General features: G+C 38.4%; 1 protein-coding gene across 1 annotated transcript in view; it reads right to left on the bottom strand.

The window, feature by feature from the left end:
• Positions 1-372: 372 nt before the first annotated feature.
• Positions 373-19,405, bottom strand: part of TDRD1 (tudor domain containing 1) — a 40,846-nt gene continuing 21,813 nt past the window's right edge. The window contains exons 11-25 of the mRNA XM_045879217.3: positions 19,187-19,273; positions 17,332-17,499; positions 17,098-17,205; positions 16,064-16,234; positions 14,251-14,493; positions 13,727-13,864; positions 11,245-11,355; positions 10,316-10,486; positions 8,173-8,448; positions 7,297-7,416; positions 6,101-6,217; positions 2,284-2,451; positions 1,254-1,481; positions 596-642; positions 373-513 (exon numbers count right to left, since the gene is read on the bottom strand). Of these exons, the coding sequence (XP_045735173.2) occupies positions 421-513; positions 596-642; positions 1,254-1,481; positions 2,284-2,451; positions 6,101-6,217; positions 7,297-7,416; positions 8,173-8,448; positions 10,316-10,486; positions 11,245-11,355; positions 13,727-13,864; positions 14,251-14,493; positions 16,064-16,234; positions 17,098-17,205; positions 17,332-17,499; positions 19,187-19,273 (2,246 nt within the window). The 3' untranslated portion in view covers positions 373-420. The remainder of the gene's footprint in view (positions 514-595; positions 643-1,253; positions 1,482-2,283; positions 2,452-6,100; positions 6,218-7,296; positions 7,417-8,172; positions 8,449-10,315; positions 10,487-11,244; positions 11,356-13,726; positions 13,865-14,250; positions 14,494-16,063; positions 16,235-17,097; positions 17,206-17,331; positions 17,500-19,186; positions 19,274-19,405) is intronic.

Genomic DNA, 19,405 nt, shown 5'->3' with positions numbered 1-19,405 from the left:
CCTCTGTGCACTCTCTTTCTCTAATAAATAAATCTTTTAAAAAGAAAAGTGCTAAACATTTTTATAGCATTATGCACAAGTGAGTTCATTTCACATCTAGACACAAAGAATTTGAGGCAAAGTTTTATTTCACAACAATTTTTACAAGTCCCTCCATGTTATCAATAACAGGAGCATTCAGAATCAAACAACAGTAAGGTGAGTGAGTGGTTGCAACCTGAACACCCCTGGACTTGGTCCCATTAGCAGAGCCAAAGTAAGATTATCAAATTAAATCTAGGAAGTCAGCAAAAACATTACAACCAGAACTCAGATCATCAGGTCACAAAATAAAGAACACATCATCAGTTCTACCCGAACATGCCTAGAGATGTCCTGCTGATGGTTACAGAAGTGGTGAAAACATCAAATTTAACTTACTTAACTTTTTAACAATTTTTTCATTTCAATAAATTTATTTTGATTGGTTGGATTGTTTAAGAGGAAGAGAAGAATCTGTTCGTGTTTTTCAACCTATGGGTGAAGAAAAAAATAGTATTATTTAATTTCTAAAAATGTAAGGAGTACACTTTCACTTCAAGGAAATTCTACCCACTTGTTTCTGTAACGCTGTGCAACAGCAATTCATCCTGTGCGTCCTTTCTAGAAGCAAATACAAAAAGCCATTGGAGAACACACACCACAATTAACAAAAAAATTAGGCATGGGTTCTAACTACAAAGGACTTGATCGATTAACTTCTCATTTGGGCTTTAATATTCTCTACTACTGCACCCTGGGTTTCACCAAATTAACGGCCCCATCTCCAAGGTTTTAAGTCTTTTGCCTATCATATATGGGGTATCTCTTTGGCCAAGGGTAGGCCTGCCAAGTCATCATCTCATGAGATATCCATAAGGTCCAATCTCAAAAATACAAACTCCTCTCCTCCTTTGGTCATGATCGAAATTAAGTTGGAAATAATTCTGAATGCGAGACATTTCTGAAGCTCTCAATATCAATGCTATCACCAATGTGATCAACTATGCTGCTGAGCCTAAGCTAAGGAAAATCTGGCCTGGGAGGTCTGCTTCTATCCAGTGGGTCCCCTCAGGGGCAATGCAAGTCATACCTTGCCACTGGATTTGCAAGGGGGGGGCGGTGATAAAGGGAACATGACCACAGAGAGTAAGGAAAAACCAGGTCACCTACACTGATAACATCTGTTTTTAATTACACTTATATCTGTCATTAATTAAACTTGAAAAAAATACCTGTACTTAAAGCACTTTGCTTTTTAGATGTGATGTTTTTTGCCAGACCATATGTCACCAGCTTTTCAGCTATACTGATAGTACCATTTTCAGAGCATTTCTCAACCGACACTGTATGGACATTCTTGATAATTCCTTTTACAGAAAGCGTTACACTCTGATTCAACATGAAATTTTTAAGTAGTTCTATTACTAATTGAGAGTAGCTTCCATTCAATTCCATTAGTCCTGGGAAAACAACTGAGTATTAATCTTTGAGTCCCTTAAAAAAAGATAAATATTTACATATATCGTCTAAAGACAATAAGCAAAGTCTCACTTTAGCTGGGCTTAGGTATGCTTTGATATACAATTGCTGTTGCATTAAAAAAGTCACTCAATAGATATTCACTGATCCCTATTATGTGTCAAGCACTAATCTAGGTCTAGAGGGCATAAAAAAGACAATTCTCTGCTGCCAGGGACATATGTCTGTTATAATGGGAGAAGCAAACAAAATTTTCCAACTCTTTGTCCGAGGCAAAATCAAAGCAGACTACGAGGAAATGAGTGAGCGCTCATCTGCTGGGACCACTAGGTAATGAAATCAGGAGTAAGGGTAAAAAGCTACTTTAGCGTTCCCATTCGCTTTATTCAAACACCAGCTGAAGAGCTGAACATGTGCAGATACAGTTCACAGAAAAGTAGTCCCAAATGGTGTCATCTCTGGTCTCTCAAGAGAATGGCATGACAGAGCGGAGAGACCCTCAGGTAAGGGTCAGATGGCCCAGTTCCCCCCCGCCCTGCCACTTTTAGCTGTGCAGCCTGGGGCCACACACAATCTCTAAACAACAGTGGGTAACAATGTAATCTTTGTGAGAATGAAATAAGGGATGAAAGATAAGAATTTTTTTTTGTAAACTCTGCTTGGTATTTAGAAACCTGGGCAGTTACTGAAATGCCCACCTGATTCAGACATGGGGCTATAAAACAGAGGAGAAAAAAAAAAATCACACAGATATCCCAATTGGAAAGTGACTTAACTGCCTACCTTCAAGGGAACATTTAATAATTTGGAAAGGAAGCTCCAGGTGGCTGGTGGAAATTGGCTGCACTCTGGAAAGAGGCAGAGTTTCAATGTTTCCATAGTCTGCATAGAGTACTTTCACATGAACATCTGATGCCCCCAGAACAATGGCACGGTACCAGAAGTTGTCACCTGAAAATATAATGCAATCTCAGGTAAGAAGTTACATGCAATGACCCCCTCCCTCCCTTAAGATGGTTATTCACAGTTACATTTACATCAGTGAGAAATTCATGCCAACATTTCTGGTTAGAGTCCAGATGAAACAAAAGCATCACCTCCACTCCTTCTAGATCCTACTAAAAAGACAATTACGTGATTAAAAAGAAAAAGGCACAAAACCACAAGGATAGAGGACAAGAGAGAAGACAGTATAATATTGGAAGCTGGAAAGCAGATGGCAGGAATGGAAATGATTTAGCAGAGCTCAACCAAAGCTGGCTATGGGAAAGCAAAGCAACATCTTCCTTGGCATCTTAAATCCCCAAGCCCTAATAATTAATGCATTCCAAAGTAGTAGTAAGAATGGAGCTGAAAATGAGGACTGGGTAAAGAAAGCAAACTTATTTCCCAAGACAACTGAACAGACTTTAGTTTACAAACACATTTATAGGTAATACTTATTTTTAAAGTTGCTGAAGAGGATGATCAGTTTTATGTTCACGTGTTTTAATAAAACTCAGAATGCCCTCCCCATTTCAAGGCATCTGCTCCTGCTCAAGGGCAGAAGACTAGAGGTTTCTTCTCCAGAGAGGATGAACCAGGTAGACTACCGGACTCAGGAACATGAGGCAGCACAGAGGAAGTTTACCGAGAACACTGTTGGGGGACCTGTGCACACCAAGCAGGAGACCACCATCCCAAGGCAAATGCACTTCAAGATACCAACAGCAGGAGTCCCCAGGGAAATGGCAGGGCCCCATCACCCAACAGTAGAGGCCACCAGTGCACAAGCTCTGCCCACACAACAGCTTCCGATTAACTTCTAAGTGCCCCATCGAAGTGAGCAGCAAAGGATCAGCAGGCATCTGAAGAAACCTTCCAACATGGCAGAGAAGACCAAACCAAACAGGAACTCAAAGAAACAGGGAGAAGACAGGGACAATTAGAAGAAGGATATTAACACCCCCAGACAAATTGATTTCCATCCTTGAAATAAGAGCAAGTCAGTATTGGGGCACCTGGGTGGCTCAGTTGTTAAGCACCTGCCTTCGGCTCGGGTCATGATCCCAGGGTCCTGGGATCGAGCCCCGCATCGGGCTCCCTGTTCGGCGGGAAGCCTGCTTCTCCCTCTCCCACTCCCCCTGCTTGTGTTCCTGCTCTCCCTCTCTCTGTCAAATAAATAAAATCTTTTTTAAAAAAGAGCAAGTCAGTATTAAAGACACTTGAAAAGACAAACAAAAAAGCTATTGAAACTAGAGATGTGGTATCAGAAGTGAAACACTCAATAAACTGGAAGATAAAACTGAGGAACTCTCCTGAAAAAAATAAGCAAAAAAGGTGAAAGAGAAAAGAGGAAACTTAGCAGAAGAGTTTCAAGTCCAACATTAGAATATTTGGAGTTCCTGGGGCACCTGGGTGGCTCAGTCAGTTGAGCGTCCAACTCGATTTTTAACTCAGGTCATCATCTCAGTGTCTTGAGATCGAGCCCAATGTGGGTCTCTGTGCTCAGGGGTTAGTCTGCCTGAGATTCTTTCTCACCCTCTCCCCCTGCCCTTCCCCCTCCCCCCTGCTTTCTCTTCAAAGTACATAAATCATTTTTAAGACACTGCTCTGTCCAGTGATTTAAGACACTTAACGACTGAGCCACCCAGGTGCCCCTAAATAAATAAATCTTAAAAAAAAAGAATTGGGGCACCTGGGTGGGTCAGTCGGTTAAGCGGCTGCCTTCAGCTCAGGTCATGATCCCAGGGTCCTGAGATCGAGCCCCGCATCAGGCTCCCTGCTCAGCAGGGAATCTGCCTCTCCCTCTCCCTCTACCTGCTGCTCTGCCTACTTGTGCTCTCTGTCAAATAAATAAACAAAATCTTTAGGAAAAAAAAAAAAAAAGAATATTTGGAGTTTCTAACAGAACAGAAAATGAAAGAAGGGAATAAAAAATTTCAGAAAACTTTCTCAAAACCAAAGCTCATCAATTCCTAGACTTAAGGGCCCACCCATTAAAAGTGCCCAACACAATGGTAAAAACTAATGCCAAGTCCCAACATGAATTTCAAAACATGGAATGAAGAGATTACTATAAATTCCAGAGAGGGGGAAAAAAATACGTACAAAGTTTGGAGAATCTAAATGACCTCTCTTTTGACCAGCAACATCAACAGCTTTAAGAAACCATAAAAGTAGGGCACCTGGCTAGCTCAGCTGGTGAAGCTTGAGACTCTTGATCTCGGGGTTATGACCTTCAACCCCATGCTGGATGTAGAGATTACTTAATAAAAATTTTTTTAAAAAGCAGTGCCTTCAAAATTTTAAGGGAAAGATGATTTCCAATCTAGAATTCTATATCTAGGCAAGCTATCCATTAACTATTAAGGTAGAATAAAGACTTTTTCAAACATGGGAGAACATAGGGAGATAACAGAAAATTTATCTTACACATACCTTTTCTCAGCTTCTGGAGGATGGGATATACCCAAATTTTAGAATAAATCCAAAGTAAGGATTTCAGAAAACAAGGTGAGATGAGAGAGGGAGAAACTGAGAAAACATGGTGGGATGGGAGGGAAACCTGTGAAACATGAGGGAGTAGTGCTGAAACAACCCCAGTAAGATGATGAAGGGAAACGTCCAGGGTGATGGTTCACGTCTAGAGGACAAGCAGTCTGGCTAGAAGGTCAGAAGGCAGCAAGTGCTGGTAATATAACAAAAGCTGATGAAGTACATGAGGTTTCACTGGGAGAATCTGCACCAATGCAGAGAACTGGAGATAATCAGAGAAAGTATACAGAATACAGCAATGTTGTAGTGTACTACGTGGCTAGGCTGTGAATAGTGTTTATGCAATTCCAAGAAAATAACAGAGAATACTTATCAAACCAAAAATTGTGACATATTTCTATAAGGAAGAAAGGGAGGGAAAGTGTAGATCCCGTTATCATACAAAAGAAGAGCAAAACTAAACATAATACATTTAACCGTAAATCTAAATTTAAATTAAAAATTTTTTTAAATGAACTCTATGTGGGCAACAGACCGAAAGCATTTTAAATCGGTTGCTGGCAAGAGGAAGATGAAATTGGCCCACTCACAAACTTTTGGCACATACGGACATTTCTTTAAGATGCCTACAGAGCAATATGCTTCCGGAACTTACAAAACAATTTATATCCTTTCTGCCCAAGAATATTCACTCCAAGTGTTGTTATTACAAAAAGAAATTTGTTAACATGAAATATTAAACAACAGGACAACTGTTAAGTGTACCTGATTCAACAAGTCTTTTTAAGGCATTTATTCCTTTTTTAGTACATTCATAAAGTTCTACAAATTATTTGCAACTCTTCCATACATAAATGTTATTGGTCAACCATATACAGTAGAGTTTCGAGAGCTATCTCAAAGTACTGACAGATTTGTAGTTATCTACCTATATCCTTACCTAAATATAATCTATGGTTATAAAACAGAAAAGCTGGATGACCCCAGCACATGAATTAAACCTACAACCTTGCTTTTAATTTAACAAAATGAAATGTGCACCTAATATAACAGAATACACAAGATTTCATGTAAAAGAGAACAAAACATTTCCCCTTTAATATTTTACTTAAAAGAACCTTACTGGTGTATTTGGCACAGCACGCATCTCCAATTTTGGGTCTGTAAGACACTCGGCTTTTCTGAGTATTGTAATATTCTAACAATTCAGCTGTCAATATACACAATCTTTCCTGATCTTCTGAAACATAAAAAAGCAATCTTTTGTGAAGAAATTTTCAATGCTGTTTAGACAGTATACAAAAACAATGTCAAATAGAATCACTCAAAAAAACCTGTTTACATTTATATTTTAAGAATACATAAAACCACTAGTGGTTACCTTGTACAAAAGGGATCTAATACTGGGAAGGAGTAAGATGGAAGCTTCTGGAAAGCTAATTTCTAGATCAGGGTGGTTATACTAGTGTGTTCACACTACAGAAACTTATTAAGTCGCACTTTCACGATTTTTCGGTATACTTTTCAGGAAGTGTGTTATAGTTAATGAGATTAAACAAAGTACTTCTAATTCATCAGGATTCAATAACCCTAAGTCCCTGCTTTCCACTGCACAGATTAAAGATGATGATTTGTAATCCTGGAGATAGATTTAAGAGCACTTGTTGGTATCACCACAATTTGTGGTCTTACAATTTGAAACAAAGGTTCACTTTCTCAACCTTCAAGTACCTGCAATTATTTTGAATAGCCATCACCCAACTTGCACTAACTCCTTCTGACACTACAAGGATAAACTCAAATATACTGAAGAGATTTAATTATAAACTTCCAGGAAACAAGAAAACATTTATATGCTACTTTTCTTCAGGATTAGGCCCAGTATAAAACATTTCTCTAAGTTTCTAAGCTGTAGTATTACAGACTGATTTATAAAGTACTTTTTCAATGTAACAAATTTTCTTAAAAGGTGTAGACAGCTAGCTTTGTAAATGCAATTCAACATAGATAGTATCTATTTTTAAAAAGAAATTATACAGCAATTAAGGAAACTATTTTCTTATAAAAAGCCGGAGATGAGACTGGGTTGGGTAGGTGCTAAATGCAGGGCATTTCCCTTCATGTTCACACTGAACATGTGTTTGTATAACTAAATATGCCTGAAGTGTTATGATGGCCAGTTCTTCCTTAAAACATTGAATAAAACAAAAATCACCAGCCTCCCCCCTTCTCTCTCACTTCCTAAAGAGTTCAGATAAGCGCTTTCATTATACAGTTAAAAAGATAAGCATAAATAAGTCTCAAATTTTGGTTTCTTACCTGGCATCTCATTTGGTAGAGCATAAAACAAGTGTGGGTTTACGATTTCTAATATGGTTGCTTGTACAGTTTTATTAATTGGCAATTCTGTCGTCCTCCACTGTTCAGCTAAAGAGATGGCTGAAAACATACAAAACAGATCTTGTATAAAACAGATCAAAGTTGTTATTCTCTCCCAGTTTATTCAATTTATCAACTGAATCAACATTCACAAATTCCTAAAATGAAAATCTGTATTTTCACAAAACAATCTATTCAGTTTGAGGGATTCCGTATTACCAAAAAGGCCAAACTAGAATGAGAATCTTTGACCTGCTGCACTCATGTATTATTTCTGTAATATATTTCCAATTCCATAGTATATTTAATATAAACCTTATAACTGATTCACTCTTCAGGGGATACATAACTGTACGATGCAAGACTACCTAATAAATAACTACAATAAAAATGAGTACAGTGTTTAATAAAACCACGTTTCAATAAATATTCTTTTTTTTTAAAGATTTATTTATGAGAGAGTTTGCATGAGTGGGGGAGTGGGGGGCAGAGGAGGAGATGGAGACAAAGAATCGGAAGCAGACTCCACACTGAGCCAGGAGCCGGAAGCAGAGTTCAATCTCACCACCCTGAGGTCTCTCACCAACCTAAGGTCTCTCACCACCTGAGCTGAAACCAAGAGCTGGACGCTTAACCAACAGCTCCCCCCAGGCACCCCCAATAAATACTAATTTTAGTAACCTGTTATTAACCTATTTCCACAAAGCATGTTTTCCTACAGAAAAACTGCATCATTTGGCTAGAAAAATTTCATAGCCTATAAAAGCAAAGGATAACACAAATTTAAATAAGGAATCAATGGTTTAAACACGTTACCTTGAAGCCCCAGGACATCAACTTGAAGATCACGTTTACTAACGGGTCTGTTATTTGTCAAGTCTTTACGTGGCGAACTAGTTTTTAAAACCAGATGTTCATCAATCAGAACATCACTAATTATTCTGGGGTAAGAAGTGGAGAGATCAATGAGCTCAATTCCCACTCCCTGTCCAGTGACTTCAACCACTCGGGCTTGGAGTTTTATCCCTGCAACGCACATCTGAAATCTTGCTATGGCTTCTTCAGTCCAGTGTTTGTTTCTAGGCTGTATATCTGGCAAATAAGAATAGCATTAAAAAGAGTTCTGTGCCCAAGCTGGATTTTTGCCTCAACAGTACCTGGGACTGGTCCTTGTCAAGTGTTCATTTGGGTCCGTGATTTTGAGTATCTTTTTTTTGCAATGTTCAATTACATTTCTACATCTTCTATGCCTGAGTCACAGATAACGCATTTGTATACATACTACTAGGGTTTTGGAGCCTCGGAAATTTTCCTTGTTTTCCCCACTAATATATCTTTACCTGGCATTTTTCCAATAGGCAAAAATAAGGTTAGAAGCCATTACTGTGTTCTGTTATATATAAGATGACGAGTTACTAATTATGCTGGTAGAAGATCTCAACCATACACCTTCACTTCTGTGGGCAGTTTTCTAATGGTGATTTTAAAATCTTATTTTAAACTACTTAACCAAAAATTATTTTTCTGATAACTCTGGCTTATACCCTTATTTTTAGAAGAACTCAAACTTGAGTGTGCATCTCAATTACCTGGAGGGCTCAATAAAACAGATTTCAGGGCCACACGCTAGAATTTCCAATTTAGCAGATCTTGGTTGGAGACTAAGAATCTGCAGTTTGAATAATTTCTTAAGTTGATGTTGCTTGTCTGGGGGCCACTTTTTTTTTTTTTCAAAGATTTTATTTATTTATTTGACAGAGAGAGAGAGAGAGAATGCACAAGCAGGGAGAGTGGCAGGGAGAGGGAGAAGCAGGCTCCCCGTAGAGCAGGGAGCCTGATGTGGGACTCGATCCCAGGACCCTGGGATCATGACCTGAGCCAAAGGCAGTTGCCTAACAAACTGAACCACCCAGGCACTCTGGGGGCCACATTTTAAGAAGCATGAACATAAAACATGGTAATTAAAAATAATCTGAAACATACTTAGTGTAGTAAGTAGAAAGAAAACCTGCAAAAGGAAAAATAAAGAGCATCTATGCTGCCAGACATGAGCACTATTAACATCTTGGTATCCAACCTCCCATAATTTTCATGTGCATATGGAAAGACCCACACGCACATACGAGTTTCTTTTATAAAGAAACCTTTCAATAATAATAGCTCTTATAGATATATGCCAGGGAGTGTTAAGTGCTTTATATTTTTCATCCCTTTTATTCTTAATGACTCTTGGAGGAAGATACTGTTATTTTCCAGATGAAGAAACAGAAGCACCAGAGAGTTTGAATCATTTGCCTAAGATTCCAGAGCCTGTCCTCGTAATCACAATGCCATCCTGTATTTCTTTTACAACTTGCATGTTTTATGTACCTCATAAACAATTCTTCATTACCCATGGTTAACATCACTTTAATGACTGTGTGGTAAGAGGAAACACTTAAATCGAACTTTGCATGTCAGAAAAATTCTGTTTCTAAGAATTCATTTAATCCTCACAACAACCAACTGAAATAGGTACTACTACTGTCAATTATATGGATCATCATTTAACCAATCCTCTGTAATCGGCTATTTAGGTGGTTTTGCTATTATTAACAGCAGTATAGAATTTCCTTGTAGGTAAACTGTGAAATTCCAAGATCATTTCTTTAGGATAAATTATTACAAGTAAAAATGCTGAGATAAAAGGTAGGAATATTTGAAGCTCTTAAGAAATCCTGCAAAACGCCTTCACACTGGTTTTCACTCCCATCTCGAGCACAGAAAAGCAGCTGCTTCCCTACTTTAACATCAACACTGAACATTTCGGCCCGTATCTTCAAAAGTACATTCCTAAATTGTATAATATGAAGCAGGATCTTCTAGTTCACATGTTAAAATTATAGATGTTAATATTTAAAAATACGTATACCCTAAGTATTAGAAGACAGTTGAGAAAGTTTCTTATTCTGCACCATACCTACTAACCAGCACCGTATTCCTTGAAATGGAAGTTTTAAAAATTTGGATGGGATCATTTGGAGTTCATCTGCAGTAACTTCTTCCATGTTCCCATAATCCACAAAATGGACTTTAATGTTTCCATCCAATAAGATTTCCTTGACTAAAGCACGATACCAATTACCATCACCTATAATTAACACAGAGTTTGTAAAACATGGAACATTATTTCCCCTCTCTTAACATTTGAAATTTTCATCTTCAAAAAAAAAAAAAAATCCTTTGTCTAAAGTAACTAAATAAATTTGCTCTCTTTCTTTTAGATGATGCCTTTTTCATTCAGAAATCCCCAGAATTCTCAAAATCCATTTTTTAGAACACATCCAAAATTTTTATAGCACATTTTGACATCAGATGTAAATTAAAGATTCCATTCATCATGTATCCAATAAACAAAATGTGAAAGTGAAGGGAAGACTTCATAACCTTGAACATATCTGTCAATCTGGAAATCTTACGATACTCTAAGGACAAACTGTTTTACTTGGTATTAGTAAAATAATGTAAAGAGCAAATAGAAAAACACATGCAATGAAATTAAGGTGTTTCATAAAATATACTTTCAAACTAAACATGCACGGGGTGACCAGAAAAAACCATGAACCTGCAGTGAACAGGTTTCCCAATATCTAATTTACTTTAATATCAGAAATTCTGGAAAGAAAAGCATTTAACAAATTTTAACAAAGTTGAAGTAAGAAAGTTTCATTTGGAGGTTCCTTGTTACGAAGAGAAGAGAAAACATGATACTTTAAGCATTCATTTAGTCTTGTGAGAAATATTTGCTTAAACATCAGGAAGAAAATACACATTAAAAAAATAAGGGCTGAATGTCAGGAAACAAAAGTCTCTATCAATGAAGTCATGATTCTATCAACTGCAACTTACCTGCAAAAGAAGCACAACATGGTTGCCCTATTTCGGCCTTAAAATCACTGGGCACCTTCTGCTGGCAATATTCTGCTAGTGACTTGTTCAAATCATTGAGTTTCTTTAAAGCTGAAAACAGAATACACATACAGCATTCAATATTTTAAAAGCATGCAGAATACAGATCTTCCTCTAAAGTTGGGAAATGTTCTGATCATGCAATCTCAGGTATATTCCCAAGCAACTATTAAGTACACACCAGATGCTTTTCTCTTTTCCTTATTAAAAAGTTAATTGGGAAAATAAGTCGTTATTAGTTAATGCTCTTAGTAATCCCCTACTATGGCACTGTCATCAGCATACCAGAGCATGAGCTTTGCACTGGGAGAAGGAAACTGTGTACAAGCCCGTACAGAAAGTGACACACAAGCTGTACAGAAGGAGGACACATAAGCACTAAGAGGATGCACAGAAGTCTGCTAAGGAAACGCAGAGAGGTGAGCTGTGTGTACTAAAGCTTTTATAGAGAAAGAGTACAGACAAGGAGAGGGTACTCCAGAAGGAAGAAATGGCTCTGAGGCAAAGTACAGAATTAAGCAGCCAAAACTTATTTGGCAGGAGCAGTTTGGCAAAGCAGGGAAGGTAAACCACTGAAGAACACAATAGCCATGTGCTGGGAAAAATACAAACCATGGAGAGCTTTAAAATGCTGAGAGGCGCCTGGCTGGCTCAGTTAGTTAAGTGTCCAACTCTTGATTTCGGCTCAGGTCATGATCTCAGGGTCCTGAGATGGAGCCCCACATCTGGCTCCCTGTTCAGCGGGGAGTCTGCTTCCCTCCCTCTTCTCCTCCTTCTGCCCCCCACCCCCCGCATGCTCTCTTTCTCAAAATAAATAAATAAATCTTTAAAAAAAAGAAGAAGAAAAGACTATGTGAACTTAGACACAGTGGATAAGACATAGTGGAAAATAAAAGTGCAAAAATCATTTATAATATTTTACCATTTATGCCTACATAAACAAGGATACATACATACAAGCATATTCATAGAAAAGGTATTTATTATTTATTCTGAAAAGATTTAGAAAATTGAGAAAGGGACTGGGAAACTTACTTCCCACTATACATTCTTTTTAACTTTTGGATTTTGTACATATGCTTGTGTAATCACCTATGAAAATAAAAACTGACTTTAAAAATTTTTAATTTTATGCTATATGAAATAGTGGTCAATCTACTAGATGATTCTGAAAGGAGGGGTAACAAATCTCACAAACTGGGAGTCAGACAGGGACTCAGGCACCTAGTTTAATGTCCTCATTTGATAGAGAAGAAAACCAAGATTTAGAAATATTAAAATTAAGGATGCTCACCACAATAGCTCAAATGAAAAAGAAGGAAAATACAAGTGTGAGGATGTGGAGAGACTAAAAGTCTCAAACTGACAACTGTCATAATCACTTTGCAAACTTTTTGACATTCATTGATCAAAGCTGAAAATATAAATACCCTTTATGATATGGTCAGTAATTTCATTTCTGGGTATATATTCAAAAGAAACACATATCCATGTGCACCAAATTTGTATGGAAAAGTTCACACCAATATCATTTTATAGATCAGAACTAAAAATGACCCACATACATGTCCAACCTTATAAAGAAATAAATTTGCAGTGTCATTCACACAGCGGAACACAAGCTACTGCTACATATAAAAATGAAGAACTGATCTCACAATGTGAAAAAAAGGTGAGAAGGCACACAAGAGTACATACTGTATTATTACATTTACATAAAGTTCAAAACCAGGAAAACTATGCTATTAGAAGGCAGGATAGTATTTACTTTTTTTTTTTTTTTTTTTAGATTTTATTTATTTGACAGAGACACAGCGAGGGAGGGAACACAAGCAAGGGGAGTGGGGTGGGAGAGGGAGAAGCAGGCTCCCCACCGAGCAGGGAGCCTGATGCGGGGCTTGATCCCAGGACCCCGGGACCACGACCCCGAGCCGAAGGCAGACGCTTAACGACTGAGCCACCCAGGCGCCCCTAGTATTTATTTTTTAAAGAGAGAAGGGGTAGTAATCAAAGGAGACATGGAGGAAACTTCTGGATTACTGGTAATGTTTCATTTCTTGACCTAGATGTTGGTCATTCAGTCTTTTAACTTTGTGATAATGTGTTATGCTGAACTATTTGTGCACTTACGTATATTCACGTTATGCTTTAATAAAATCAACCGTTTACTTTTCAAAAATGAATTTAGAAGACATTCTAAAAAATTGAAACTGGTTTAAATAAAAAGAAATTTTTAAAAATAGAAATAATGGCTTAAAATGGAATAAAGTGCAATTAAGTGGAACCAAATCTTTCTCATAAGTAGAAATATTCACTTGGCCCTTCTTGGAAAGACAGTACTTCTATTACTCCATAAGCTCTTCTTCAGTTGTTACCACACCACGGTATTTGTAAGAGAACTAAAGGAGAAGAGTCCACTTACCATCCTCTTGAAGAACATGGCAGTAAAAGTCACCAGGACTGCACACCATACAGACCACAACATCTACTGTTTGGTCAACAGCAAGGTCAACCCATGTCCACTCCAATGGACTCAGTTTTGCTTCTATACCCAAGGGAACTGGGAAAAAAAAAAAATGAACTTTTGCAAAATAAATGGTCAAAGTGGGGGGGGGGGAGGTAGGGCTGGTGAGGAATCTGCTTTTGAAGAACTGTGTTTCCAGGGACTTTTAGTGACTTTACAGGAAAGTTAATTTGTATTACAGTTAGCCGAAACTACCTCACTGAATTTCAAAGTCACATTTCTGATTGATCCCTTCAGCTGCCAGGGACCCACAGGTTTTGTTTTTCAGTTTTCCAACACACTCATAATGTATTTAAATGTATTTAAATGAATGCTTGATTCAGAAAGACAGAAGACACTCAACATCCATTCTTTTTGAGAGCATGAGAACCCACACAAAGCCATCTGGATTCCAGCATGGACATTATCGAGAGCTTACTCACCGCTGGCTTCTTTCATAACACTGGGCTTCTCGGCCAGCACCCCAGTCTCCCAGACGGCAAAGCCAGCGTCTCTGAGTGCCTGAGCAATACTGAGGTGAGGCGTCACAGATTCATCTACAAGCTCCACCAGGGAGCTGTTTTCCAGCTTGTCTGCCACTTTCACCGTGATCATTTTGTTCTGCACAATTTTTTTCATCAGACAAATAGCTTCTGGAGTCCAAATTCCTAATGATGGCTTTACTCCTATCAAAGAATTTTTAAAAGAATATTAAAATACTTCTTATAAAAGCATTTAGAAATTCAGCTAATTTCCACAAAGTTAAATTTAAGGAACCTGACAAAAACCAGAACCAAAAAGTTCCACCTGAGCAGAAGGATTTTCTAATCATTAAAATGAAGGCAAAATTACAAAGAAAAAACCTACAGAAAACTGCTCTACTTCTATGTATACAAACAATAATTCCATTGATATGAAGTGTCCAGAAAAGAAAATCTTGAAGACAGATTAGTGATTGCCTGGGGAGCTAGGATTACTGATGGGGATAAGAAACCTCATCAGGGTGATATCTATACAACTCAGTAAATTTACTAAGAATCACTGAACTGAGACTGAGAATTTTATGGTATGTAAATTATATCTCAGGAAGTTAAGAAAGTCATAAACAAAAGTATCATCAAACAATCCAGAAAGAAATACTGGTCCCTTACAATGACATAAAAAACATCAGCGGCACTTAAACTGCAAAGGCACTTGCAAATCAACAACCCAAGGTTATGCCTAGTCTTTTCATAAGAGCAAGTACCTTATGAAAAAAATGTTCAGTCTCATGGTAATAAAGTAATTGAAATGATTTAGTTTAAAACTTATCAAAATTGACCAATATGAACTAATACAGAGGTATCTATTTGGTGTACCAATGTGTGAAGGAATGGGCTCCCCCGCTCTCTTTCTGGTAGGTGTGTAAACTAGTTCTACCCTTTCTGGAGAAAAATCATAACATATATCACAAACATGAAGAGAAACATACCCACAGACACCTCCATTTCACCTGAGGAATTTTGTAGTACAACTATATTTTGCAGCCTATCCTAAGGAAATGATCTTGGATAGGTTGCAAAATGTAGTTAAAAGAACACTGCTATGGGGCACCTGGGTGGCTCAGTGCGTTAAGCGACTGCCTCCGGCTCAGGTCATGATCTCAGGGTCCTGCTCCCTCAGGTCAGGCTCCCTGCTCAGTGGGGAGTCTGCTTCTCCCTCTGCCCCTCCCCTCTGCTCATGCACTGTCTGAAATAAAATCTTTCAAAAAAAAAAAAGAACACAGTTAGTAGCAAAAACCTGGAAATATCCTTCTGATAATAGGATACCAGTTCACGTGAATAGGATACCGGTATATGTGAATGAAGGTTAAGAGGCCAATTTATTAACATGGAAAGAAGCCCTAGCTCCTGGTGGGATAAATTTTATATACGGTAATTTCTAAGCATATGTTCAAACATACTGTTTTTACAAGGAGGTTTTGCCCTACTTTGTGTAAAGAATCAGCTTCTATGATATTTATCAATAATACAGACTATAAATAGCAAAATTGATACTCAATTTCATAACCACAGGCACATTAAATTTTATTTTATTAGAGATAGCAAAGTAGTCCTGTGTATTTGAACTGTTCTATTAAGGATTATTTTTGCATTAAGAGAAGTTATATCCAAACACATTCTTTTATCTTCTGGGTAGTTTAATTTATTTCAATTCTAATGCTCTTACTTTAGGTTTTAGTATTTTAAGAATACGGGGACCACGAACATTTCATACCTGCCAGCACACACTTTATAGCTTGCATTGGCAATTCCAGCAACTTTGGAGTTATGGGACAGAGTCTTGTCAAACTAAGGATTTCAAAGTTTCCATAATCTACATATCCGACCAGTACAGTCTGTTCAGAAGCATAAGCTAAAACAGAGGCACGGTACCACTGATCATCGTCTGAAAGAAGGAGAGATCCGTCTCAAATGATTTTCCAGTGCAGATATACACAAAAACTTTCCCTCCGAAATTTAGAGATGCTCATCTGTAGGTTTTACTTTAATAGAATATCAGGCTTTATTGAACAACGTATGCTTAGTCAGCATTGCTACTTCTGCTGCTCAGAAGCCTTCGACTCCTAGAATCTCCCCTTTATGCACACCTTACTAGACCACTCATGCCCTGGGTGGTCATGACTTACAACAGGCTTGGTCTCCCCCGCAGACAGTTAACTCATTAGGACAGAGAATGTGTCTGGGTCTTGTGAACGAATCCACAATGATGCCTTGATCAAACAGGAACAATTTGCTAAGCGTCAAGCAGGGCTAATTTTAGAATACCTGGCAGTGAGGGTCAACCAGACCCCACCGACCAAGCAATCTGTTCACTGGAGGCCCACTTGCATCTCCCCTTCTGTGAGGCCACTGACTTGTTTCCCTCCAGCAGGGAAGAACTGAAGCCAGTTATCACAGCTGTGCCATGACGGCTCCATGCTTCCAGGCCCTCTTGCTATTCCCAGGAAAACTGGTGAAGACAGGATCCTGGAAGATTCCACGTTCACATCCTGAGGTCAACATTATCTGCACCAGTCCCCAAAACTAAAGAGCTGATAAAACAACAGAAACTTCCTTTACCAACTCCTCCAGGATTCACAGGCCCTCTTCCCTTGCACACTTGGATTCAGTTTAACTGTACATATTTAAATGACTGGTGTGCTTTAATTGTCAAACTTCAAATGCAGCCATCCAGTGCAAACTGAAGATTGTTTCATTTATTTTTACTTCATTGTAACTAAAAAAAAATCAGTAATACTCTTCCCTCACCTGAGAATTGCGCACAACAGATATCACCAATTGTTGGATAAAAATCTGAGCGTGGAGGCACTTGACCACAGTACTCGCTAAGAGATGCCTGAAGTTCAGCGAGCTTATCTGTAGATACAGATCACATCTTAAACACAAGAAATACAAATCTACACATCATCTTCTTTTTCACATGTTGAGTCTCTTGAAGGACATAGGTTATCCTGACAGCACAAATTAAGAAAATTTACTTACGTCCGCTTTGCAGCTGTTGACAAAAGAAGTCTTCTGGAGTCTGAATGTGGGCAACCACACCACAAAACTCATCGCCTACATTCAAAGTTAACACTTTCGGGATTAAATCACTTCTATCCACAACAACTTTGTTTTCAGCTGTCATTTTTCCAACATCCTCAAGATCATCTTGACAACAAACAGAAAAACCAAGGCATTTTGTTTCATTAATTTACTTTTGCAGCTTTTCAGGCCCAATCGTGCTCAACAACTCTGGGCCTTAACACATGTTATTCTTCCTTCCCAGAACACACTCCCAATCCCCCAGCAACCTGGTTATTTCTTGCTCAGTGTAGTGTCACCTTGAAAAGACTTCTCTCCTAACCCAGGTTAGGTGCCCATCCAGGTGCTCCCAAGGCAGTTTGCGTGCACTTCCTCTCTCATACCATTTTATCATCTCTTCTCTCTGTGTCTGCACTGACCACAGAATACCCTCCATGAAGGCACCTCCACAGACCCTCAGTGAAGCAAATACTGCCCAGAAGACTTTTGTTCTTTCCACTGGATACCTCTGCAACACTTGCTATTATTATTGATAACTTCCTCCTAGAAGCATTCACCCTCCTGTTGCTCTGGCAACTTTGTCCCTATTCTCTATCCACCTCTCCCATCATGGCTTCTCACTCGATGTTGTAGGCCCCAGGTTTAGCTCCCCTTTTTTTCCCCGACTCCACACTCTCCCTAAGACACCACCAGCAGTTATGGTTTCAACCATGACTCCTATTAGACCAGTAAGTGTTTGGTTTTCTCCTCTAGATGGCAAAGAATTACTAAAAACTTTTTGTCAGAGTGGTCATACCAAAATTCGTGTTTTGAGGATATCGTGTATGCAGTACTGTAAGAATACAGACAGCAGACAAAAGGTAAAGTCAGAGAAAGTTGTTGCGATAATCCACAACTGGTAAGGATTCCTGAACTAGAAAAATAGTAAGGAAAAAAAGGATTTTAAAAAATAAAAAAGTCATACAAAGGATATTCAGGAAGAAGAACCAATGAAGACTTGGCAACCAATCAGACAAGGCAAAGGACAGGAGGTAAGGATAAGGTAGATTTAAAGATAAGTCAACCTTGTTTATATGGAAGGATGTACCTAATCACAGCACCATTAGCCTGGCAATCACCTCTGGATGAATGAGCAAGAAACAATGAAGTATGTCTGCATCCAAAGTAACCGGTAAAGGAACAAAGGAAAGAAGAAAACATGGCAACAAACACATAAAACCAGGCAATGAGACAAATGCTGGTAGCAAAACTTCTTGCTTCTCTTGTTATACTACATGGAAAAACCACATAGAGGGAAAATTAAACTAAGGAAATGTTAACTAAAAACCCTTCAACTCGGGGCGCCTGGGTGGCTCAGTCGTTAAGCGTCTGCCTTCGGCTCAGGTCATGATCCCGGGGTCCTGGGATCGAGCCCCGCATTGGGCTCCCTGCTTGGCAGGAGGCCTGCTTCTCCCTCTCCCCCTGCTTGTGTTCCCTTTCTCGCTGTGTCTCTCTGTCAAATAAATAAATAAATGATCTTTAAAAAAAAAAAAAACAACCCTTCAACTCAAAGTGTCATGATATTAAGTACTTTATAGATTTCTGATGATCATCATGTCAGGGGTTAATACGGAAGACAGGCAGGGAAGACTAAGATTAGACAATGTACTACTACATGAAAAAAAAAGTATCTTTCTTGCATAAAGGTTAAAGAATGGCTATCATTTCCATTAAATGTAACAGTGTGACAGGTCTGCCTTTGTGTGTTTAGTAGAGAAGATATTCTTCAATACCTAGAGTCACTATACTGTTCAGTATTAATCTGTATACTCACTTGGATCTGCACTTTGCTTCTTAGAATTTTGTCCCTTGGGTTTCAAGCCATATCCCATTTCTATGAGCACATCATCTAAGAGTTTTCCTAAAAATGATTAAGAAAATGTATCCCCATTGAGATACTATACCAAGTATTAGAAGAAAGGTATAAACATGAAACAAATGAATCACAACCATGTGTTCTAGAGATTATAGTTATTAATACACTGGCCTATTT

This window comes from Mirounga angustirostris, unplaced genomic scaffold, assembly GCF_029215605.1.
Source record: "Mirounga angustirostris isolate CCGP_5_RB_7025 unplaced genomic scaffold, mMirAng1.0.hap1 SCAF_6, whole genome shotgun sequence".
NCBI classification, from domain to species: Eukaryota; Metazoa; Chordata; class Mammalia; order Carnivora; family Phocidae; genus Mirounga; species Mirounga angustirostris.
Note: the sequence above shows the minus strand (reverse complement) of the source record. Positions and strands in the feature narration are given on the sequence as shown.